Source organism: Squalius cephalus (assembly GCF_949319135.1).
Source record: "Squalius cephalus genome assembly, chromosome: 19".
Classification (NCBI taxonomy): domain Eukaryota; kingdom Metazoa; phylum Chordata; class Actinopteri; order Cypriniformes; family Leuciscidae; genus Squalius; species Squalius cephalus.
The window spans coordinates 1953141-1977836 of NC_137140.1; the positions used below are offsets into that span (position 1 = coordinate 1953141).

A 24696-nucleotide genomic window follows, 5' to 3' on the forward strand; every position below is an offset into this window, starting at 1 on the left:
AAGCATAAATAAATAAATAAGTGTATATATATATATATATATATAAATAAATAAAGTATAAATAAATAAATAAGTGTGTGTGTGTATATATATATATATATATATATAAATAAAGCATAAATAAATAAATAAAATATAAATATATATATATATATAAACAAAGTATAAATAAATAAATATTATATATATATATATATATATATATATATATATATATATATATATATATATATATATAAAGTATAAATAAATATATATATATATATATATATAAAATGGCATATATATACAGTATACAACATACATATTATATTACATAGTATAGAAAAAAATCCTCTTATAATCTTCAGTCTGTTTTGAACATTAGAGGGTTACAGGAGTATTTTCACTGGCAGATATTCTGTAATGTCCAAAACCATTTGACGTGATTATTTTTCAGTGACATCAGCAATAAAAATCTGACAATAATTGCATAATCAATTTTGTGTGGAGTAAACGCACATCCATATCCGAGAGTCAACAAACCCTGACTGTCTTCTAACTGATTTCCTCCATTCATCTTTCAACAAGCTTTCTCTAATGCTGGACCTCTGTTACACTGCCAGAGGAAGAAGAAGACATGAATACGTGCATGTTAAGAGGAAGGATGTTGAGCTTCACCTTCATGAAGGAGTTGTAGAGGGAGATGAAGGCCGTGAGCAGGTCCAGGTAGCGAGTGGTGAACACCAGAGCAAACAGAATCTGACTCTTCCCAGATATCCCTGAAACACACAAACAACAACAAGATGCACATCAACACAGTTCAGGCTCATTCACAGTCATAAACACACACTAAAGCATGCACACATGTACAGTCCCCGCACACACAGCATTACAGTCACTGTTTATGTCAAATTAATAATATTCTAATGACATCCTGCTGCCACGTCACGGGTCAGAGCATGCAATCAGAATGAATGAATGAGCGTTATCTAGAGGCTGATAACATACAGTGCAAAACTCCAAAGTTTAGAACATTCAGTTTGTTTAAAGCACTAATGCTTTTGTTTTATATGTCATGCAACTCAGTCTAAAGCCAAACTGTAGCGCTGGATCTAACTTTTGAGGGATGAAAACACACACACACACACACTACTGTCATTAAACACCAACACATGCCAACAATCATCCTTCAGCATAATTCCCACAACCGAGGCCTAGTGCATGAGTTCATGAGCGGATCCGCTGCATTACAGAGGCTGATCACCCGGACACACACTGGACTGATGTGAACACACTGTAACACACTCGCAGACACACAATGACTGCATCATTTCTCACCTGCACACGACCTGGTTTTCCAGATCTTCGTTAGGAGGATGATGATGGCTGCTAAATGGGACAGATCCCCCGTCAGTCTGAAGATGTTCATGTTTCTTTGGGCTGTGGAGATGTGTGAAGGGAGCGGGCTGAGCGACGCTTTAAAGTGCTGCTGTAATTCCCGCGAACGGCGATATAAACACGGTTTTCGCGACTGAAAGATGGCGAGAGCAGCGCGACGTGGCCCGGGGACGTGGCCGACACTGAGAGCCTGACTGCGGGTTGGCTGAGACGCGGGATGATGCTGGAGATCCGCGTTGGGAGGAAAATATCGCTGGGAAATAAATGTGTTGATTGCGCATGCGATGGATTCCTGTAGGGGGCGCGAGGAGGCCCAACACACCGACTCTGTAGAACTGAGAGAAATCCAGGAAGAACTGAGAGAAATTAAATCAGAACTGAGAGAAATTAAGGCAGAATTGGGAGAAAAAATCAGAGTTGCGAGGGAAAAAAATCAGAGTTGCGAGAAATAAAGTCAGAATTGCAAGAAATAAAGTCTGATTTGCAGGAACTAAAGTCTGAATTGTGAGAAAAAAAGTTAGAATTGTGAGATATAAAGTCAGAATTGAGAGAAATAAAGTAAAAATTGCGAGATATAAAGTCAGAATTGAGAGAAATAAAGTAAAAATTGCGAGATATAAAGTCAGAATTGCAAGAAATGAAGTCTGAATTGCGAGAAATGAAGGCAGAATTGTGTGTGTGTGTGTGTGTGTGTGTGTGTGTGTGTGGGGGGGGGGTGATCAGACTTGTGAGAAACATTCATAATTGCAAGAAAAAAATCGGAATTGCAAGAAATAAAGTCAGAAGAGAAATAGAATCAGAATTGTGAGAAATAAAGTCAGAATTAAGAGAAATAAGGTCAGAATTGTGAATTGAGAGAAATAAAGTAAAAATTGCGAGATATAAAGTCAGAATTGCAAGAAATAAAGTCTGAATTGCGAGAAATAAAGTCTGAATTGCGAGAAATGAAGTCAGAATTGTGTGTGTGTGTGTGGGGGGGGGGGGTGATCAGACTTGTGAGAAACATTCATAATTGCAAGAAAAAAATCGGAATTGCAAGAAATAAAGTCAGAAGAGAAATAGAATCAGAATTGTGAGAAATAAAGTCAGAACTAAGAGAAATAAGGTCAGAATTGTGAATTGCAAGAAATAAAGTCAGAATTGCGAGAAAAAAAACAGAATTGCAAGAAATAAAGTCAGAATTGTGAGAAATAAAGTTTGAATTGAGAGAAATAAAGTCAGAATTGTGAATTGCGAGAAATAAAGTCAGAATTGAGAGAAATAAAGTTTGAATTGAGAGAAATAAAGTCAGAATTGTGAAGTGCGAGAAATAAAGTCAGAATTGAGAGAAATAAGGTCAGAATTGTGAAGTGCGAGAAATAAAGTCAGAATTGCGAGAGAGAAAAAACAGAATTGCAAGAAATAAAGTTTGAATTGTGGTGGTTGTGGTGGTGGTGGTTGTGGTGGTTGTGGTGGTGGTGGTTGTGGTGGTTGTGGTGGTTGTGGTTGTGGTGGTTGTGGTGGTGGTGGTTGTGGTGGTTGTGGTGGTGGTGGTTGTGGTGGTTGTGGTGGTGGTGGTTGTGGTGGTTGTGGTGGTGGTGGTTGTGGTGGTGGTGGTGGTGGTTGTGGTGGTTGTGGTGGTGGTGGTGGTTGTGGTTGTTGTGGTGGTGGTGGTGGTGGTGGTGGTGGGGGGGGGGGGGTTGATCAGACTTGTGAGAAACATTTGACAGAAATAATTATGAATTGTGAGAAATAAAGTCAGAAGCGAAATAGAATCAGAATTGTGAGAACTAAAGTCAGAAATAAAGTCAGATTTCAAGTATTTAAATGTGACACTTAAGTATAAATCAGCATATGTCCCACAAAAATATGTATATTTTTAGCCATTAATCCTAGGCGACTGTGATTGGTCCATCCTCACCCGCGGAGAAAAGGAACACGTGACACGTGACTCCAGCAGAATCATGATCTTCCCTTCCTCTCGTTTCTATATTTCTGTGGAGTTGTGTCCTGGGAAGGGTGTGAAGTTAACTGGATCCTGTTCATGAGGATCTGTGGAGTTCAGAATCCAACACACCTAAACCATGTCATCGCTGAAACTTTAATGTAGACATATCTACAAATATAACGTAATTCATACAAAATGAACAGTAAAAAATACAGATTTTTTGAAAATATATTCTATATTTATGTGCAAATGTCAAGAGGATGAATGGGTTGATATTCCCCTCTGCTGTTTATTCAGCTGTTCTATCTCTACATTTATTCTAGAGGGAAAGTTTCAAAATTCAAGCTTATTTAGCATTTAAACACTTTAAAGAAAATCGAAATAAACAATTAAAAAGGCTCAATCTTTCATAACATTATATCAAAGCAGAAAAAATGTCTGTGTAAATGGCTTTATTTTAGCTTTGCATAATAACATCATAAATGCAGCAGAATTAGCAGACAGAACAATTCTGCTTCACACTGAGACCAAAAGTAGATTTATCACAGAGAAAACAACATCGGGAGAATGAAATCACTTGATTTACGCCATGAAAAATATGTTTACAAACCAAACCCTGCAATCAACTATCAACTACATACACTTATGGTTAGACACTTTGTGTTGTGCACATAAAAAACAGACTTATGTTAAATTCATTAAGAAGGAATGTCTTGCATTGGTCCTAAGATGTTCAGACAATTGCATGAGAAGTTCAGTTTATACGAACAAGACAAACACCGAGAACATGAGGGGAGGCACAATATGAGATTCTGAGTTAATACCTCCATATATATATACAAAACTAATATATGTTCTGTTAGATATGATCTTTTGTTGTTCGACTCCACCTGTAGCACAGTTACAGTACAGTCCATGAGCTGGAAGAAGATATCATGTGTTTCTCAAAGTTTTAATTTTCCTGAGATGTAACAGACAAACTACACTCTCAAAAATGCAGGAAATTTGGGTCAAATACGGACAAACCCAACCATTGGGTTAAAAATAACGGCTGGGTTAGTCCATATTTGACCCAGATTTGTTCGTGTGTAAGCCCTTTGGTTTTCACTTGGGCCCCGAACAGAGGTTTGATGTGGAGTCTTCAGTCCTCCTGAGGCTTGAGCACGAACACGGCGTCGTCCAGCATGTAGTAATCCCTGTACATGTCTCCCTCACACAGGTACGGCAGGCGTGTGACGGCCTCCAGCTCGAAGCCCATCTTCAGGAACACATCCGAGTTCAGCTGGGTCACCTGATCTTCCCACGACTTGCCCTCCACCCTGATGTGCTCCTTGGGCCGCACCCAGCTCCCGCCTGGAAGATGAGGAGAGTCAGTCACCAACTATACTGCGGTTACTCACCACACACCAACACAACGATGATCAGAGGCTTTATTATTTAAGAGTCTGTCAGGTTTTTGTTCTGACTAATCTGTTACTCATTTCATCCCTGGGAACTGAGAGAAATAGAGTCAGAATTTATAGATCATTTTCATGCAATTATGAGTTTAAGTCAGAATAGCGAGAGAAACTTGTAATTGCAGGAAATAAAGTCAGAATTGCGAGAGTCAAAATTGCTAAATAATGAAGTCAAAATTGTGAGAAATAAACACAGACTTGTGAGATATATACTCAAAATTGCAAGAAAAAAACTCAATTGCGAGAAATAAAGTCAGATTTTTATTTCTCGCATTTTCTGATCTTATTTCTCGCAATTTTGAGTGAGAAATAAAGTCAGAATTGCAAAACATTGTGAGGAAAAAGTCAGAATTGCAAGATATAGTCGAACTTGTGAGAAATAAAGTCAAAATTGCAAAAATAACGAAGTCAAAATTGTGAGAAATAAACAGACTTGTGAGATATATACTCAAAATTGCAAGAAAAAACTAAATTGCGAGAAATAAAATCAGATTTCACAATTCTGACTTACTCATAATATTGAGTTTATTTCTCGCATTTCTGACTTTTTAATTTCGCAATTTTGAGTGAGAAATAAAGTCAGACTTATGAGAAATAAAGTCAGAATTGCAAGAAATTATGAGGAAAAAGTCAGATTTGCAAGATATAGTCGAAATTGAGAGAAATAAAATCAGAATTGCAAGAAAAACTCAAAATTGCGAGAATAAGTCAAAATTGCGATAGTCAGAATTGCGAGAAAAAGTCAGATTTGCAAGATATAGTCGAAATTGAGAGAAATAAAGTCAGCATTGCGAGAAAAACTCAGAATTGCAGGTCAAAATTGCAAAAATAAGTCAAAACTGCGATAGTCAGAATTGCGAGAAAAAGTCAGAATTGTCATAAATAAACTCAGACTTATGAGAAATAAACAGAAAATTGCAAGAAAAAAACTCAATTACGAGAATAAGAACATTTCTCAAGTCATGAATCTGAAAACTCACCAAATAAAAAACAATTAAAGTCACCATGAAATAAAAATCAACCAATCAATTCCCCACAGACACAATCAAGCCCCACCCACATTTGTTCTTGTTTCAGAAGCGTTTCACTATATAGCGAATGAGTGTGTGTGTGTCTGTGTGTGTGAGAGAGAGAGAGAGAGAGAGAGAGAGTGTGTGTGTGTAAGCCCCGCCCACATTTGTTCTTGTTCCTGAAGCGTTTCACTCGCATATACGACACGATAGAGAAGAAAAGACTAGCGCAACTTCACTTTCATGCCAAAATATTGTATTCACTGGCAAGTCAACAAATTCTAAGTATTCCCTCTAAGTATTTTACCTTTGTAAGCGCGTTGTAGATAATGCACCTACTAGCAGACACTCATGAATTGATCAGTAGTTCTGGTTTCAGCGATCATCTTACCCGTCTCCACATAGGGCTGAAAGGGCACAACGGCTGCTAAGACGAGCCGTCCCGTTCCGGCACAACGGCTGCTAAGACGAGCCGCCCCGTTCCTGGCACCAGGGACTTCTTAATGTCCTTCAGGAGCTTCAGAGGCTCGTCGCAGCGGTCCAGCAGGTTCAGGCAGCTGATCAGGTCGAACTGGAAACCGGTTCTGTGCCACTCATCCACTCCCAGCAAGCTGAGGATTCAAAGTCAAGCACAGACTCCCCTCAGAGCATGAACAATGTGCGGCGAATCCTCAGGCATCTTTACCTGGAACTAGCGATGCACGATATATCGGCCACCATATCGGTATCGGCCGATTTATGTTAATTTTTAATGTTATCGTTATCGGTTTGATAATATAATTTGTCTGATATATTAAAGCTGATAAATAATGTATTATCTCCTTCAGCTGAGACTCTTCAGATGCCACTGTTCAACATGATGGCTTTGAATTGCTTGAAATATGATTGAATCACTTCAATAAGGAAAATACAGTAAAGTGCAACATGTGCAGCGCAAGTCCGTCATATCGGCTACATAACATTATCATGAGAACATCATTATAATTGTGTGATTGGGACATGAGACTTTTGTTTTTGTAATCAGGCTCTCAAAAATTATATAAAAATGTATTGGCCATTATATTGATTATTGGCTTTCAAATATAATGAATTATCGATATCGGCCAAAATGTTCATATCGGTGCATCCCTACTTTTATTATATTAGACAATAGGCATATAGAAAATGATATGCTGGGAGGAAGCGTATGTATTATTTACACTAAAATCAATTTACTATTAACTGAAGGACAGCAAGAGCACAAATGACACATCAAAAGATTCTTTTCATTCCACATTCAGAAGCTTTAATATTACTCTTCTGTATTCACTGCAAAAAATGATGTTCTTCCTCAGTGTTTCTGTCTTGTTTTGCAGTACAAATATGTACAGTATTGTGCAGAAGTCTTAGGCATGTTAATATACCCCCCCCCCCCCCAAAAAAATGGTTTAAGTCAGTTATTTTTATCTTTTGCTGTAGTGTGTCAGTAGGAAACATCAGTTTACATTTCCAAACATTCTTTTTGCCATTAATTGTAATAATCCAGTGAGATTTGTGTCTGCACAAGGAGTCTGACAACAGCCGGTCTGATCTGATCTCACCATCATCGAGTCCGTCTGTGATTACATGAAGAAACAGAAGAAACTGAGACAGACTAAATCCAGAAGAACTGCGGGAACGTCTCCGAGACGCTTGAAGAAACCTTCCTGCAAAGCTACAGTGAAAAGCACTGGCACTTGTGTTAAAATGCTGTGAGAATGCTTTCAAAAATAAAATCACATTTATTATTATTATTATTAACTAATTCAAATCAATATTTGGTGTAACGACCCTTTGCGTTTAAAACGGCTTTTGTCCAGGTACACTTGCACATAGTTCTTCAGGGAGCTTTGCAGGAAGGTTTCTTCAAGCGTCTCGGAGACGTTCCCGCAGTTCTTCTGGATTTAGTCTGTCTCAGTTTCTTCTGTTTCTTCATGTAATCACAGACGGACTCGATGATGGTGAGATCAGATCACACCGGCTGTTGTCAGACTCCTTGTGCATACACACATCTCACTGGATTATTACAATTAATGGCAAAAAGAATGTTTGGAAATGTAAACTGATATTTCCTACTGACACACTACAGCAAAAGATAAAAATAACTGACTTAAACCATTTTTTTGGGGGGGGGGGGGGTGTATTAACATGCCTAAGACTTTTGCACAGTACTGTATATATAAAGAATTATCGGTATCGGTGCATCCCCACCTGTAGCTCTTCCTCTGTAGGTGCCACTTCATGGGCGTCGAGACCTCAGTGGTGAACACCTGGTTAAAGTGAGACCCCATCACTTCTGTGACGCCTCCATCACCGGCTCCCAGATCCAGCATCCGGTGCCCTTTCCATTCGGGCTCGATCCGGAGGAGACTCCGGAACTGATCCTTGGAAAACACAAACATGGAGCCGCGGCCCAGAAACCTGTGGACCAACAGGACAAACTAATGATCTCTGCAACAATCAATCAACACTTCAGCTGGACTTTATTCTAGATCTGCTGTAAAGCCAAAACACTCTCTGTTACTGTAATCTCCTATTATCACTGTAAAGCTGCTGTGAAACAATATATGTGACCCTGGACCACAAAACCAGTCTCGAGTCGCACGGGTATATCTGTGGAAATATCCAACTATACATTGTATGGGTCAAAATTATCAATAATAATTATTTTATGCCAAAAATCATTAGGATATTAAGTAAAGATCATGTTCCATGAAGATATTTTGTAAATTTCCTACCGTAAATATATAAAACATGTATTTCTGTGAGTGAATGCAGCACAATCGAGAACATAAATTAACAACTTTAAAGGAGATTTTCTCAATGTTTTGATTTTTTTGCCCCCTCAGATTCCAGATTTACAATAGTTGTATCTCGACCAAATATTGTTCCTTCCTAACAAACATCAATGGAAAAGCTTATTTATTCAGTTTTCAGATGATTTATACATCTCAATGTCAATAAATTGACTCTTGTGACTGGTTTTGTGATCCAGGGTCACATATATAGTTAAAAGCGCTATATAAATGAAGATGACTTGACTTGATGACGAAGCACTCATGAGGCACTGGAGAGAAACTGGAGAGGACGGTTACCCGTTGATCGAGGTGCGAGAAACGATGGGGCTGAAGATGGTGGAGAAGAGCGAGTGGTAAAGCTGTGTGAAAAGCCAGCTGGACTTCTCCTCGCTCTTCTGGAGGAACGCCAGCGTCTCCTCATCCAGACGACTCTGAACAAACACGGAGCGGACTCTTTCTCCCAGCAGCTCGGCACTGCAGCGGTACCACTGCGAAGACATCGACACACACACTTCAGCTGGTTCATCATCTCACATGACACAAACACCAAATAAATATCAAGTTCCTTTGCAAAAAAAAAAAAAAAAATTAGGAATGCACCGATATGAACTTTTTGGCCAATACCGATAATTCTTTATATTTGAAAGCCGATAACCGATATATTGGCTGATAAATGTAACATTGTGAGAGCCTGATTACAAAAACAAAAGTCTCATCATGTCCCAATCACACAATTATAATGATGTTCTCAACCAAATCAATCACTATTTGTCATGATAGCTAAAATAAGACATGGTTTGTAGTAATTTATTGACGTCCATTCATCCGTCTTTCATGCTGCTTATACCATATGGGACGGAGGAGAATATATCAAATAAATATATGAAAAGACCTTCTGGGAACGTTCCGGGACGGTTAGGGGAACGTTCTGCAAACCTTTAAGTTATATTTCTGTGACGAAAACTTTCCTGGCTAACCAAAAACGAATGTTCCAAATACATGTTTTGGGAATGTTCTGGAAACCCAAAATTAACGTTCCCAGAATGTTCTAAGAAACAAAAAAAATAGTTTGCTGGGATGGTATTTTGATATGCATTATTATGGCAATGAATGAAATGACGCCCAAATCATTGGTAATGCCATGGTACTTTTCATTAGTATAAATGCAACCACAACTATGATGGTTTCACATTGGTAATACCACGGTATTTTGATACACACTATTTTTAAACATATGTAATCATATTTACATGGTGCTCCAATGGACATCTGTGCTAACTGTGAATGTATGAAACCATGGTATCAAAAACCATAGTTTAGATAGATAGATAGATAGATAGATAGATAGATAGATAGATAGAGAGATAGATAGAGAGATAGATAGAGAGATAGATAGAGAGATGGATAGATAGACGGATAGATAGACAGACAGACAGACAGACAGACAGACAGATAGATAGATAGATAGATAGATAGATAGATAGATAGATAGATAGATAGATAGATAGATAGATAGATAGATAGACAGACAGACAGATAGATAGATAGATAGATAGATAGATAGATGGATAGACAGACAGACAGACAGATAGATGGATAGATAGATAGACAGAGAGACAGACAGAGAGACAGACAGAGAGATAGATAGATAGATAGATAGATAGATAGATAGATAGAGAGATGGATAGACGGATAGATAGACAGACAGACAGACAGACAGACAGACAGATAGACAGACAGACAGACAGACAGACAGACAGACAGACAGACAGATAGATAGATAGATAGATAGATAGATAGATAGATAGAGAGATAGAGAGATAGATAGACAGATAGATAGACAGATAGATAGATAGATAGATAGATAGATAGAGAGATAGATAGAGAGATAGACAGATAGATAGACAGATAGATAGATAGATAGATAGATAGATAGATAGATAGATAGATAGACAGACAGATAGACAGACAGATAGACAGATAGACACTACCACAATAGTGATCATTTCAAATTGGTAATACCATGGTATTTTGATATATCATGTACCATAGTATTGACATGGTGATCCAGATGGACTTCAAGGAATACCATGGTAAATGTCCAAAATGTCCAGAAAACATAATAATACCTTAGTACTTTTTGTCAGCCTAAATGCAACAACATTAACAGTGATGGTTTCAACACCATGATACTTTGACACAAAACTGTACTAGTATTTAGATGGTGAACAAATGAAGGTACAGAAAGCATCATTTCTTGTTGGTAAATCTCTCCACAACATCTGCCGAGGAGCTTCTCACCTGCTGGGCTTCATGTCCAGGTGTGTCAGCCTCAGTCTCCATGTTCATGAACAGAGATCGAGCTAGTGGACTGCGAATATACTTCCCAGTCCACATCTTTCGCATCACCAGGAGGAAAGACACGTAAAACAGGAGCCAAGCGATGAAGATCAGGATCCTCATCTGTGGATGACACATAGTGAACAACTGACTGACTGAGGCAATGTGAGAGACTCGTCCAGAAACACACATGACCACCCGCTATTCGACAGACTAACAAACAAACAAACCTGAAGGTGTGGTGCTGTTTAGACACACACATCTTTGTTAAGTATAATCTGAAGGACAAACACATTTGGCACAAATCAGCTGAGTCCCTTTGGAAGAGAAAAAATAAAGTTCACTTCCTGATTGTGTTACATTTAAAAGAAGCCGACGAATCACGTGAGCGGTCGTGTGTGGCATCACCGCTAGGCGGCGCGTGTCACTGGCGAGATTTAAAGTGTACTGTAAAATATTAACGCTTTACACTTTCAGTGTTTTATTGCATTTGAGAGAAGATCTTGAAGTTATTTGACAAGCACTGTCAGATTACTGAATACATAGTTAAAAGAGACTTACATGGACACAAAAACTTTCAACACAAGATGAAAATGTGAATGGAAACAGATCCTCAAAAATATAAAGAAATCGATACCTGGATTAATAATTATATTTAAAAAATAAAATCTTCTGGGTTGAATGGCTCCATCACAGTTGAACACACGAACCTCTAAAAAAAGACAATTAAAAAAAAAAAAAAAGTGAAAAATTATGGTAAAAGAATAATTTTTAACACATAAAAACCTGGATAATTTTACTTTCTTTCTGTATTCTAAAGACAATTATTATACGACTGATGACAGCCTTATAGTTTTGAACAGAAATAAGTAAACCTGCTAAAAGTGTGTATAAATATCTAAGTGTAGCCTACATACATAATAATAAAAATGTTTTCCATAGAAATATTAACAGTCGTGTTTCACAGATTTCTGCATTGATCGCCTACTCTTAAAATGAGGTCTGATCACAAAACTATGAGACATTTGGATAAGAAATTCAAATCTGGTGTGAACAATAAAGTAATTTTTCAGGGAAACCGCATCAGAAAAGTCATAATGTTTTATTTATGACAAATATGAATCAGATTAAGGTTATTTTAAAATGTAATTGATACAGATATCTTCAACAAAACTGATCTATACAAAGACTGTACATGGGTTACTCTCGGTTACTCTGTACAATCTGTGCGCGCACTTTCATACCTCATTCAGCGCGCGCGCCACGTTAGCTCCTCCTCCTGCGCGCGCTCCCGAGGACACAATATTACTCAGTGCAATGTCTCAGATTGACACATGCAGTGCGCTATTATATCTAGGCTACATCTTATTCAAAGAACTTTCAACCATTAAAGAAGAAAAAGAGATAATAATATAGATTATAAAGGCTACATTTACTGACAGAAAATAAACAAAACTCAAATTTATAACAACTATAAGATCTAGAGTTGTTCTGCTTTACTGACTCAAGATGCTCACAGACATGATAGAAGGAGAGTTTGATTTGAAAGAGGAAGAACCCTGGTATGATCATCAAGATCTGGAACATGGTGAGTTTTAGTATTTCTTCATCTAACTGGGCCTATAATATTGCTGAAGTGCAAGTTTATAATACTTTTTAAATTAAAATATAGCCATTAGAATTGCCTTAATGTAGTATTTATTGCGTCCAAATGTTTTTTTAGAATATTGCAAAGAATGAATTCCAGTGAGGAAAACAATGTCATGTCTATTCTCAGAACAAACTTAAAACAAACACAAGATCTACTGTAAAGGCGATTCACCTGAGAACGTTTAAAGTACAGGGTACTTTCATTAATTTGATACACTACTAGCCATCTGAAGGTTTTTTTGTTTTTTTTAATTATTATTATTTTTTCACATATCTGAAAGTTATCATATTGGTTTTGAACCGAGGTTTACGTAAGGTCACGTGACAATAAGCGGGGCAGCCAGAAATCTGCCCCAATGGTTCTCTATGACAGCGCGCTGCAGTTCCATTTCTCACCACAGATTTACATGGGAAAACTGTGGGGGCGCTGTTGAGCCAGAGAGGCTCAGAGACCGACTGCCATAATACCTTCCGAATCCATGCGCTTCATTTTCATATATCCTGCTCACTTTAAGACTTAAAATAGTCTAGAAAATCCGAAAAATATTGTTGCAGAATGCTAAACACATATATAATTTAATAATAATTCAGTGCGTATAGAGGTCTATGTTTGGATGAATATTTAGGTGTTGCTCTGCCTCACAGACGAGCCTTGGTTGCTAGCGTGTCTCATTTTTGTTTTCAACATATTAAGAAAGTATCTTCATTTAGTCTCCATTGAATTATGTAATCTCACTTGTTCATGAATATCTAACTCAGATCGTGACAGCACTGAGGATTGAAGGAAATGTTTGTTGTCTGACTCTCCACCACATCCTGAGAGTGTTTCATATCAAAGACTGAAATCAGCGCATCATGAAAATCTGCACACTTTATGTCTGCACGATTGATGTTGTGACGATGAGGCAGGAATAAAGCGGAGAGAATCCAAATGCAAGTACTAAATTTAATGAAAACAAACAGGGCGAACAGCAGAACTCAGAACAAGGAACGGTTACAAAGAACAGCAAACAACTACAAACCACAACTGAAACACAGAGGTATAAATACACAAGCAGACAAGCTAAACAAGATAACAAGGGGGTGTGGTAAATCCGAGACACCTGTAGACAATGAGCAAACAATTAACAAAATGACAAGACACATGGCAGGATCACATGACAAACAGGGAATCACGTGACAGACAAGACAAAACCCACACCGTGACATAACCGGCCACGGCGGTGAAGACCCTTCAGGCGGCCACGGCGGTGAAGACCCTTCGGGGGGCCACGGCGGTGAAGACCCTTCGGGGGGCCACGGCGGTGAAGACCCTTCGGGGGGCCACGGCGGTGAAGACCCTTCGGGGGGCCACGGCGGTGAAGACCCTTCGGGGGGCCAGGGCGGTGAAGACCCTTCGGGGGGCCAGGGCGGTGAAGACCCTTCGGGCGGCCACGGCGGTGAAGACCCTTCGGGGGGCCACGGCGGTGAAGACCCTTCGGGGGGCCAGGGCGGTGAAGACCCTTCGGGGGGCCAGGGCGGTGAAGACCCTTCGGGGGGCCACGGCGGTGAAGACCCTTCGGGCGGCCACGGCGGTGAAGACCCTTCGGGCGGCCACGGCGGTGAAGACCCTTCGGGGGGCCACGGCGGTGAAGACCCTTCGGGCGGCCACGGCGGTGAAGACCCTTCGGGGGGCCACGGCGGTGAAGACCCTTCGGGGGGCCACGGCGGTGAAGACCCTTCGGGCGGCCACGGCGGTGAAGACCCTTCAGGTGGCCATGGCTCAGGAACAGTAGCGGATACCGGCTTAGGAACAGACACCGGCTCAACGGCGGTCATCTTGTCCGAAGACACTGGCTCGGCGGGGACCATTTTGTCCAGACACTCTGGCCTGGACGGGACCAGCATCTTGTGAAACTCTGGGTCAGCGGGCATGACGCTCAGACTCCTGCTCAGGCTCGGCGGGCATGACGCTCTCAGGCTCGGCTGGACTGGCGTGAAGTGCAGGCTCGGCACTCGTGACGTGAACAGTCTCTGGATCAGGATCAGCGCGCTCTGAGCTTGACGGGACCAGCGGCGGCGAGGGCTTTGAGCTGGTTAGGACCAGCGATGAAGAGGGCTCTGAGCTGGACAGGACCAGCGATGAAGAGGGCTCTGTGCTGGGCAGGACCAGCGATGAAGAGGGCTCTGTGCTGGACAGGACCAGCGATGAAGAGGGCTCTGAGCTGGACAGGACCAGCGATGAAGAGGGCTCTGAGCTGGACAGGACCAGCGATGAAGAGGGCTCTGAGCTGGACAGGACCAGCGATGAAGAGGGCTCTGAGCTGGGCAGGACCAGCGATGAAGAGGGCTCTGTGCTGGGCAGGACCAGCGATGAAGAGGGCTCTGTGCTGGACAGGACCAGCGATGAAGAGGGCTCTGAGCTGGACAGGACCAGCGATGAAGAGGGCTCTGAGCTGGGCAGGACCAGCGATGAAGAGGGCTCTGAGCTGGGCAGGACCAGCGATGAAGAGGGCTCTGTGCTGGACAGGACCAGCGATGAAGAGGGCTCTGTGCTGGACAGGACCAGCGATGAAGAGGGCTCTGAGCTGGACAGGACCAGCGATGAAGAGGGCTCTGAGCTGGACAGGACCAGCGATGAAGAGGGCTCTGAGCTGGACAGGACCAGCGATGAAGAGGGCTCTGAGCTGGGCAGGACCAGCGATGAAGAGGGCTCTGTGCTGGGCAGGACCAGCGATGAAGAGGGCTCTGAGCTGGGCAGGACCAGCGATGAAGAGGGCTCTGAGCTGGACAGGACCAGCGATGAAGAGGGCTCTGTGCTGGACAGGACCAGCGATGAAGAGGGCTCTGTGCTGGACAGGACCAGCGATGAAGAGGGCTCTGTGCTGGACAGGACCAGCGATGAAGAGGGCTCTGTGCTGGGCAGGACCAGCGATGAAGAGGGCTCTGAGCTGGACAGGACCAGCGATGAAGAGGGCTCTGAGCTGGGCAGGACCAGCGATGAAGAGGGCTCTGAGCTGGGCAGGACCAGCGATGAAGAGGGCTCTGTGCTGGACAGGACCAGCGATGAAGAGGGCTCTGTGCTGGACAGGACCAGCGATGAAGAGGGCTCTGAGCTGGACAGGACCAGCGATGAAGAGGGCTCTGAGCTGGACAGGACCAGCGATGAAGAGGGCTCTGAGCTGGACAGGACCAGCGATGAAGAGGGCTCTGAGCTGGGCAGGACCAGCGATGAAGAGGGCTCTGTGCTGGGCAGGACCAGCGATGAAGAGGGCTCTGAGCTGGGCAGGACCAGCGATGAAGAGGGCTCTGAGCTGGACAGGACCAGCGATGAAGAGGGCTCTGTGCTGGGCAGGACCAGCGATGAAGAGGGCTCTGAGCTGGACAGGACCAGCGATGAAGAGGGCTCTGAGCTGGACAGGACCAGCGATGAAGAGGGCTCTGAGCTGGACAGGACCAGCGATGAAGAGGGCTCTGAGCTGGGCAGGACCAGCGATGAAGAGGGCTCTGAGCTGGGCAGGACCAGCGATGAAGAGGGCTCTGAGCTGGGCAGGACCAGCGATGAAGAGGGCTCTGAGCTGGGCAGGACCAGCGATGAAGAGGGCTCTGAGCTGGGCAGGACCAGCGATGAAGAGGGCTCTGAGCTGGACAGGACCAGCGATGAAGAGGGCTCTGTGCTGGGCAGGACCAGCGATGAAGAGGGCTCTGAGCTGGACAGGACCAGCGATGAAGAGGGCTCTGAGCTGGACAGGACCAGCGATGAAGAGGGCTCTGAGCTGGACAGGACCAGCGATTGAGCTGGACAGGACCAGCGATGAAGAGGGCTCTGAGCTGGACAGGACCAGCGATGAAGAGGGCTCTGAGCTGGACAGGACCAGCGATGAAGAGGGCTCTGAGCTGGACAGGACCAGCGATGAAGAGGGCTCTGTGCTGGACAGGACCAGCGATGAAGAGGGCTCTGTGCTGGACAGGACCAGCGATGAAGAGGGCTCTGAGCTGGACAGGACCAGCGATGAAGAGGGCTCTGAGCTGGACAGGACCAGCGATGAAGAGGGCTCTGAGCTGGGCAGGACCAGCGATGAAGAGGGCTCTGAGCTGGACAGGACCAGCGATGAAGAAGGCTTTGAGCTGGGCAGGACCAGCGATGAAGAGGGCTCTGAGCTGGACAGGACCAGCGATGAAGAGGGCTCTGAGCTGGACAGGACCAGCGATGAAGAGGGCTCTGAGCTGGACAGGACCAGCGATGAAGAGGGCTCTGTGCTGGACAGGACCAGCGATGAAGAGGGCTCTGAGCTGGACAGGACCAGCGATGAAGAGGGCTCTGAGCTGGACAGGACCAGCGATGAAGAGGGCTCTGTGCTGGACAGGACCAGCGATGAAGAGGGCTCTGAGCTGGACAGGACCAGCGATGAAGAGGGCTCTGTGCTGGACAGGACCAGCGATGAAGAGGGCTCTGAGCTGGACAGGACCAGCGATGAAGAGGGCTCTGAGCTGGACAGGACCAGCGATTGAGCTGGACAGGACCAGCGATGAAGAGGGATCTGTGCTGGACAGGACCAGCGATGAAGAGGGCTCTGTGCTGGGCAGGACCAGCGATGAAGAGGGCTCTGAGCTGGACAGGACCAGCGATGAAGAGGGCTCTGTGCTGGGCAGGACCAGCGATGAAGAGGGCTCTGAGCTGGGCAGGACTGGACGGGGCGTGAAGATCAGGTGTTGACCTTGCGTGCCACGGGAGGAAGCTCTCCAGACATCTGGAGAGTGCCTCTCTCCAATCCAGACCGGAGAGATCGGGGAGCTCCCTCGGGTCGACCTCCTTAGCCCCCAGCCGGTAACACATCTTAATTGCCTCCTCACCCAGAGAGCAAAAGGCAGCGAGAGGAACAAACCCCCAGGTGTACTGGAACAGATCGAGGCTATCCAGGGCCAAGGCCGCGATCTGTCCAGCGAACTCCCGGCTCATGCTGTGAAGATCAGGCGAGATCCGTACTTCTGGATTCATGATTTCGGTCGGTCGTTCTGTGACGATGAGGCAGGAATAAAGTGGAGAGAATCCAAATGCAAGTACTAAATTTAATGAAAACAAACAGGGCGAACAGCAGAACTCAGAACAAGGAACTCAGGAACGGTTACAAAGAACAGCAAACAACTTCAATGACCGACAAACCACAACTGAAACACAGAGGTATAAATACACAAGCTAAACAAGATAACAAGGGGGTGTGGTAAATCCGAGACACCTGTAGACAATGAGCAAACAATTAACAAAATGACAAGACACATGGCAGGATCACATGACAAACAGGGAATCACGTGACAGACAAGACAAAACCCACACCGTGACAGATGTGCACAGATAAACAATTCAAAAGTTAAATTGCGCTTGTTTCGCCTCAGTTTGTCAGCAGATTCTCCTCTTCCTCCTCAGATCTTCGTTTAGCGGCTGAACTGGGGAAACACTTACTGGAGCAGAACAGAGACTTAGAGCAGACTCTCCAGCAGATGCAGGAGACCAACCAGGACCAGCTGCAGGAGATAGAGGTGTCTGTCTATACATCTATCTATCTATACATCTATCTGTCTATCTATCTATCTATCTATACATCTATCTATCTATACATCTATCTATCTATCTATCTATCTATCTATCTATCTATCTATCTATCTATCTGTCTGTCTATCTGTCTATCCATCCATCCATCCATCCATCCATCCATCCATCCATCCATCCATCCATCTATCCGTCTATCTATCCATCCATCTATCCATCCATCTATTCATCTATCTATCTATCTGTCTATCTATCCGTCTATCCGTCTATCTATCTATCTATCTATCTATCTATCTGTCTATCTGTCTATCTATCTATCTGTCTATCTATCTATCTGTCTATCTATCTATCTATCTATCTATCTATCTATCTATCTATCTATCTATCTATCTGTCTGTCTGTCTGTCTGTCTGTCTATCTGTCTATCCATCCATCCATCCATCCATCCGTCTATCCGTCTATCTATCTATCCGTCTATCCATCCATCTATCCATCCATCTATCCATCCATCTATCTATCTATCTGTCTATCTATCCGTCCATCCGTCCATCCATCCATCCATCCATCCATCCATCTATCTATCTATCTATCTATCTATCTATCTATCTATCTATCTATCTATCTATCTATCTATCTGTCTGTCTATCTATCCATCTATCCATCTATCCATCCGTCTATCTGTCTATCTATCTATCTATCTATCTATCTATCTATCTATCTATCTGTCTGTCTATCCATCCGTCTATCCGTCTATCTGTCTATCTATCTATCTATCTATCTGTCTGTCTACACACTTTTTAAGCATTATCATATCGCATATCGAATATCGCATTATTTAATGAGTTATCGCATTTTTCTTCAATATTGTGCAGCTCTATTAAGAATGATTCGAGAAATGTACCAAAGCGACTGAGAGAAACTGTAATACAGACGAGGGAACCTGAACCTGAACCTGTCAGATCTGAGTCTAATGTTGTTTTCTCTGTCGTCCAGTATCTCTCTAAGCAGGTGGAAGTCCTGCGGTCGGTGAACGAGCAGCACGCTCGAGTCTCTGAGCAGCTCGACTCGACGACACGAGATCTGGAGCTGAGGAACCAGAGGCTGACGCTGGAGAACAGAGCGGCCCAGATGAAGATCCAGGGGTGAGGCTTCACACACCACCCTAAATCTAATGCTTTAACCCTCTGGTGATCTTCATGTGTCGCTCAAAAATGACGAAATTAATTTTTTATTTAAATGAAATTAATGTACTATTTTTTAGTTCAATGTTTTTTTCTGTAATATTTTGTATTTTTGGGGGATTTTATGGTGCTAAATTATATTTACGCTGTATTTATAATCCATTTATTCACTTTTTTAACATAAACTTAAACTGAGGTAAATCTTGAATGCTTTAGAGCAACAGACTGAAGATTGATCTCTTTTCAAAGACGACGCTTAGCAGATTATTGCTGAAGTGAGAAAAGTTTTAAAAATTGAACTTTAAGAAGTTACAGAAAGTTACAGCAAAAATGAATTTTTTTTATGTGAAATATATATTTTCAAAAACATGTTTTACTCTAAAACTGCAAGTAAATCAAAGCACTAAACCTCAACAAGTTATGCTCCAAATTTGAGGTTGATATCTCATAAATGATCTTTCAGTGAGATGTTGTTCGGCTGCAGTACCAAACGCTTCCACTAGAGGAAACTCGTCTTTATTCATTTCCAATGCGTCATTTTTGACCGTGTGACTATTGTCTTACAGGACTATTTAACCTGTTCGAATCATGTCCGTGATTTTATTTATTGTGTTCACATATAGGGCTGGGTAAAAAATATCGATTTCTCGATTTTAATCGATTCTCATTTTTATGAAACGATATCGATTATTAAATCCCAAGAATCAATTAGTCGTCCTGTTTTCAGTTGATGAATTAATGGAACATTTTTGCGTGCATCCCATCCAATAAATCACAGTAATCTTTGTGCTTTATTATTATTGATATGAAACAAAGTCTCAGATTTCAAATTATGTCAATTTTCTTACGAAATTCAAAAACATAAATAGCGTTTTGTCGCTGTGGCGTGAGATCGCTCTGGCTCAGCTCTAGAGAAGCACATGATCTTCTCCTCCGCCTTAATAACACCAGATACAGCTCGAGATAAACATGAATGAGCTTCTGAAAGTGTGTTAAAAGATAGAGCACAACTTATCGAAGTCCGTATCATGTGACATCGCTCAATCAGTGTTTCAACCGTGGAAAGACGTTAGTAAACAATGTCATGTAACGTCACATTTACCTCAGAAAAACCATGTGACCATAAACTCGTTAGTCAGCGAGAAAAATTTAAAAAAGAGGAGAATTTTGTTAAATATATGCACCAAATTACATATTCATTATAATTTTCTTCAATATTTCAATATTTAACTTCAATATTTAATGCATGTTTGAATTTATTTGTAAAGTTTTTATGACAGCCACCATTTAAATTTTTATATAATTTCATATAACTTTATTATTGTAAAAATAAATAAGTGTATTTTAAGTGTTTGTATACAAATCAGTTCATTTTTACCTTCAATATTATAGTATGCTAATGAAGCCTATAGGCTACCACTGACTGACTCCCATAGTTTACAATATTTTTTTCCCCTTTTTTTCTAGTTTTCCTTGAGAAAATTTGCAATGTATTGTACCTGATATCCAAAATAATCGATATTGAATCGAAATCGAATCGAATTGTGAAATCGAATCAAATCGAATCGCAAGCTTGTGAATCGAAATCGAATCGAATTGTGAAATCTGTGTCAATACCCAGCCCTATTCACATAGCAAGTGCCAAAACCTTTACCAAGTTTCGTACCATTCAGATGAGCCGAGACAACAACATAGTGTCGGCCTAGATCTGTGTGGAATCCACGTGTACCAGATGTGGGCCGGATTTGGGCCGTCACTATGTTGTTGTCTGGGAAAACAATTATTATTTTTTTTACAATTTTCCGGTCAGAAATGAGCGAAGAACAGCAGAGGGTGTAATAACTCCTCTCCTCACGCATGCAGGCTCACAGAGACGGTGGACGGCCTGCAGACTCAGATCGAGGAGCTCCAGAGAGACATGAAGAGGATGAGACTGGTTTCTGCTGAACAGACCCGGGCTGATGCACATCTGGATTCAGCTCTGCATGATGATGCTCAGGGACTCGCAGGCTCTAGGTGTCCGTCACACAAGTACGTCTCTGCATGTGTTAAAACACTACTGTTTTAGGACAGGTAAACCGGTACATTTCATACGCAATGGTAATTCAAAGTGCTTTACATAGAAAAGGAGTCATAAAATAATCACAACAGATGCATAAGAAAATTAAATATCATGCATAAAAAAAAATGTGTAAAGAAAAAGAACTGGCCTCTCCTTAGGTTTCAGACAGAACGTCCTTCCCAAACATTATAAATCTCTTAATCTGCTGGAGTTAACATGGACAGGGTTGTATAATGCAAGAAAAGGAAAATATGATTTATATATTTAACATTATCCTTCATGCACTTTACTCCAAAAAATAATTCTGATTTCACAATTGCAACATTTCACACAATTCCAACATTATTTCTTACAATTGCAACTTTATATCTAATAATTTCTCACTTTATTGCACATAATTATGACTTTATATTTAACAATGTGACCTTATATGTTGCCGTGACAAAAACATTGTTTATTCAATGCTTTTTTTATTCTGAAACTAATAGGTTGGATGTTCGTTTAACATTTTTTAAATGTTACTACTTGTTCGGTCAACATTCAAAAGTAATGTTCAAAATGTTAAAAAATGATAGAATGTAATGTTCCCTAAACACTCGTATAACCAAGATTTTTTGGAAACACTTTACAATAACGTTCATTAGTTAACATTAGTTGATGTAGCCTATTGACTAACATGAACTAACAATGAGCAATACATTTGTTACTGTATTTATTAATCTTTGTTAATGTTAGTTAATAATAATCCAGCTGTTCATTGTTTGTTCATGTTAGTTCACAGTGCAGTAACTAACATTAACTAATACAACCTTTGATTTTAATAATGCATTAGTAAATGTTGAAATTAATATGAACTGAGATTAATAAATGCCGAAGAAGTATTGCTCATTCTTAGTTCATGTTAACTATTGAACCTTACTGTAAAGTGTTATCGATTTTATTTTTAATGGATGTTTGAATGTTTTCATAACTTAAGAGGCCACGCCCTTAATTATGCAGAACTTTAATGCTTAATATAATTTAAACGGATGAGTTATTAAAAAAATCACCCCCCTCACAGTCGTCATGAAGGGCAATATTAGCTATATAGACCAAAACCACTTTTTGCACCAGACTGTACACATGTTTTATTCTGCTGTAAAGTTGGGCATTTTAACATGGAGGTCTATGGGATTGAGTCTCTTCTGCAGCCGGTCTCTAGTGGCCAGTCCATGAACTGCAGTTTAACTCACTTCAGTGTTGATTCAAGAGAGAGATTGGAAGGTTGCTGCTCGGTTTGAACGTTTTCACAACTTAATGGGAACATTAGCAAAACGTTCTTAGAACATATGTTTGTTAGCTTTGCGGTCACCTGACTAATGGCTCTGGCTTTTCTACCATGTTATATTTATTTCAGGCACTTTTCCCATGAGCTCTCCACTTCCAGCAGCGTCTGTTCTCTGACCCGGGAGGAACAGGAGGAGTTCTGGGAGCTCTTGCGCTCGTCCCGTTCCCTGCAGGCCCAGTTGCACACGGAGCGCGTTCAGCGAGAGTCTGCTGAGCGGGAAGCCCATGTTCTGGCCCACGAGCTCCGCCAACTGGAGCCCAAAGCGGCGCTGATGGGAGTTTACAAGAGCCGGCTGACCGAGACCCAAGCTGAGGTCCAGGAGCTGCGACTTCTGTTGAGCTCCAGCAAACAAACACACAACGAGTCCCTCCCACTGGATGATGAAGTGGGCGTGGCCAGCCACAGTGGGCGGAGCCTGCAGTGGCACGGTGACGAGCATCATGGGATATCTCTGCTGAACGAGATGGATGCGCAGTACGTCGCCCTGAAGGAGAAATACGACACGCTTCTGCGTCGCTGCGAGGACGAGACGCCGAGACACAAAGCTCAAACACACACACACACTCAGGGTGTGAACACACACCACGAGCAGCCCGCATACAAAGCCCTGTTTACTGAGATTTTCACCTTCATTCAAAAGAGCAAAGAGGACCTGAAGGAAAACAGGACCAAGCCCGAATGAGGCATTCTTTATTTATTTAATTTCACAAACAAAATAATGCCAAGTAAAACATGAAATTTTGTCGTGTTTTCGTGTAAAACTTCTAAAAACCGACAGAACCAGTACGTTTTAATGCAATGTACAGAAATGTATATAGAGACTGTATATAAAGCACTTTGAACACATTTCTGAGTGTTACTGTAAACTGAAAGTGCTGTAAATGACTTCTGGAGCTAATATTTCTTGTGTTTTATAGTGAAACTTCAGATTATACTACATTACCCCAGAGTCAAGAGACCAAAAAATGTTTCAATAAAGCATATCTTTAGATTTTCTGCAACTATTTAAATGAACATTTACTAATGATCTAAGAATAATATAATAAATGATATTTTGAAAATCACCTTACCCATGAAACAATTATTATTTATTAAAAATCATTGTAAATTAAACGCAGAACAGATGCAAAAAATACTTTATTTATTTTGAATATTGGGGAAATAAATCTTTGTGGAATTAAGTCCGGTGCTTTTGTTAGTCATAAGTGATCAGTGCATGTGTTGCATCATCTTTTAAAGGAACACCATTATCTTGCAGATATCAGTTATTTGCAAACTTCTTTTTTATTGGCATGTGAACTTTGTGATTAGCAGTCCATGTGTTTCAGTCTCAAGTTCTCAGTGTTGTTGGTCATCATTCATCTTGAACTGTGTGTTTGCATCACTGCTGGTGACCTTTCACCTGAATCAGCAGTGCAAACGAGGAGCACAAACTCTGTTTCACATAGAGATGGACTTGAAACCCAGAGGGAGACGCTGGACATCAGAGAACGTCTAATCAAAGCCTTTGATAAGATTTGAGTGACATCAGGCTTTATCAGACAGACTGAGAGAGAACAGAACAGATGCTTCGTCTCTTATCTTCAACACACCCGACTAGATTATAACTGGAGCTTGCACTTTGTTCGTATTGTCATATCCGCGTTTTCACTGTTATACGGCAGGGGGCGCTATTACGCATATTCTGAAAAAGCACAGAATCCCAGGATCAAATCTCATTACATCAGATGTAGGTTGGGTTTCAAAAAGTATAATTTTTTCAAAAAAAAAAAAAAAAAAAAAGATTTTCTTTTAGAAAACATAAAATCTAAATTGGACAGAGGAGGTGAGCTGGGAGCTGTCTATCTAGATTTAAAGAAAGCATTTGAGACAGTAAATCATGCGATTTTATTTAAAGTCCCCCTGTGGTGAAAATCCAGCTTTTAATGTTGTTTATGTGTCTTTGTGGTGTTTTTAATATGCTTTAACACAAACCATGTGTAAATTCATAAGTCGACACCATTGCTGAGTATTTTCTCC

The 24696-nt window shown here is 41.5% G+C and overlaps 3 protein-coding genes across 3 annotated transcripts in view; 1 reads left to right on the plus strand and 2 right to left on the minus strand.

Annotated features, from left to right (window-relative positions):
• The window catches only part of kdelr2b (KDEL endoplasmic reticulum protein retention receptor 2b), a 10418-nt gene extending 8769 nt beyond the window's left edge, over positions 1-1649 (minus strand). The window contains exons 1-2 of the mRNA XM_079850810.1: positions 1321-1649; positions 661-761 (exon numbers count right to left, since the gene is read on the minus strand). Of these exons, the coding sequence (XP_079706936.1) occupies positions 661-761; positions 1321-1411 (192 nt within the window). The 5' untranslated portion in view covers positions 1412-1649. The remainder of the gene's footprint in view (positions 1-660; positions 762-1320) is intronic.
• Positions 1650-4346: 2697 nt separating this feature from the next.
• mettl9 (methyltransferase 9, His-X-His N1-histidine) lies at positions 4347-11068 on the minus strand (the record flags this gene model as incomplete). Its single annotated transcript, XM_079852023.1, is given in 6 exon segments — positions 4347-4660; positions 6166-6202; positions 6205-6385; positions 8004-8213; positions 8888-9078; positions 10892-11068. Coding segments are annotated over 6 exon segments (1008 nt in total). The 3' UTR covers positions 4347-4448.
• Positions 11069-12241: 1173 nt separating this feature from the next.
• On the plus strand, positions 12242-24438 carry cdr2b (cerebellar degeneration-related protein 2b). Its single transcript, XM_079852163.1, has 5 exons — positions 12242-12518; positions 17985-18097; positions 19101-19249; positions 21152-21319; positions 22747-24438. Exons 1-5 carry the CDS (start codon positions 12440-12442, stop codon positions 23357-23359), a joined length of 1122 nt encoding a protein of 373 aa, XP_079708289.1. The 5' UTR covers positions 12242-12439; the 3' UTR covers positions 23360-24438.
• Positions 24439-24696: the final 258 nt, after the last annotated feature.

Excerpts from the sequence above, each read along its gene's own strand:
- cdr2b (XM_079852163.1), top strand. The coding sequence starts at position 12,440 with ATGCTCACAGACATGATAGAAGGAGAGTTTGATTTGAAAGAGGAAGAA. Across the intron at positions 12,519-17,984 it reads TCATCAAGATCTGGAACATG|ATCTTCGTTTAGCGGCTGAA; the intron begins GTGAGTTTTAGT and ends CTTCCTCCTCAG. Across the intron at positions 21,320-22,746 it reads TCTAGGTGTCCGTCACACAA|GCACTTTTCCCATGAGCTCT; the intron begins GTACGTCTCTGC and ends TATTTATTTCAG.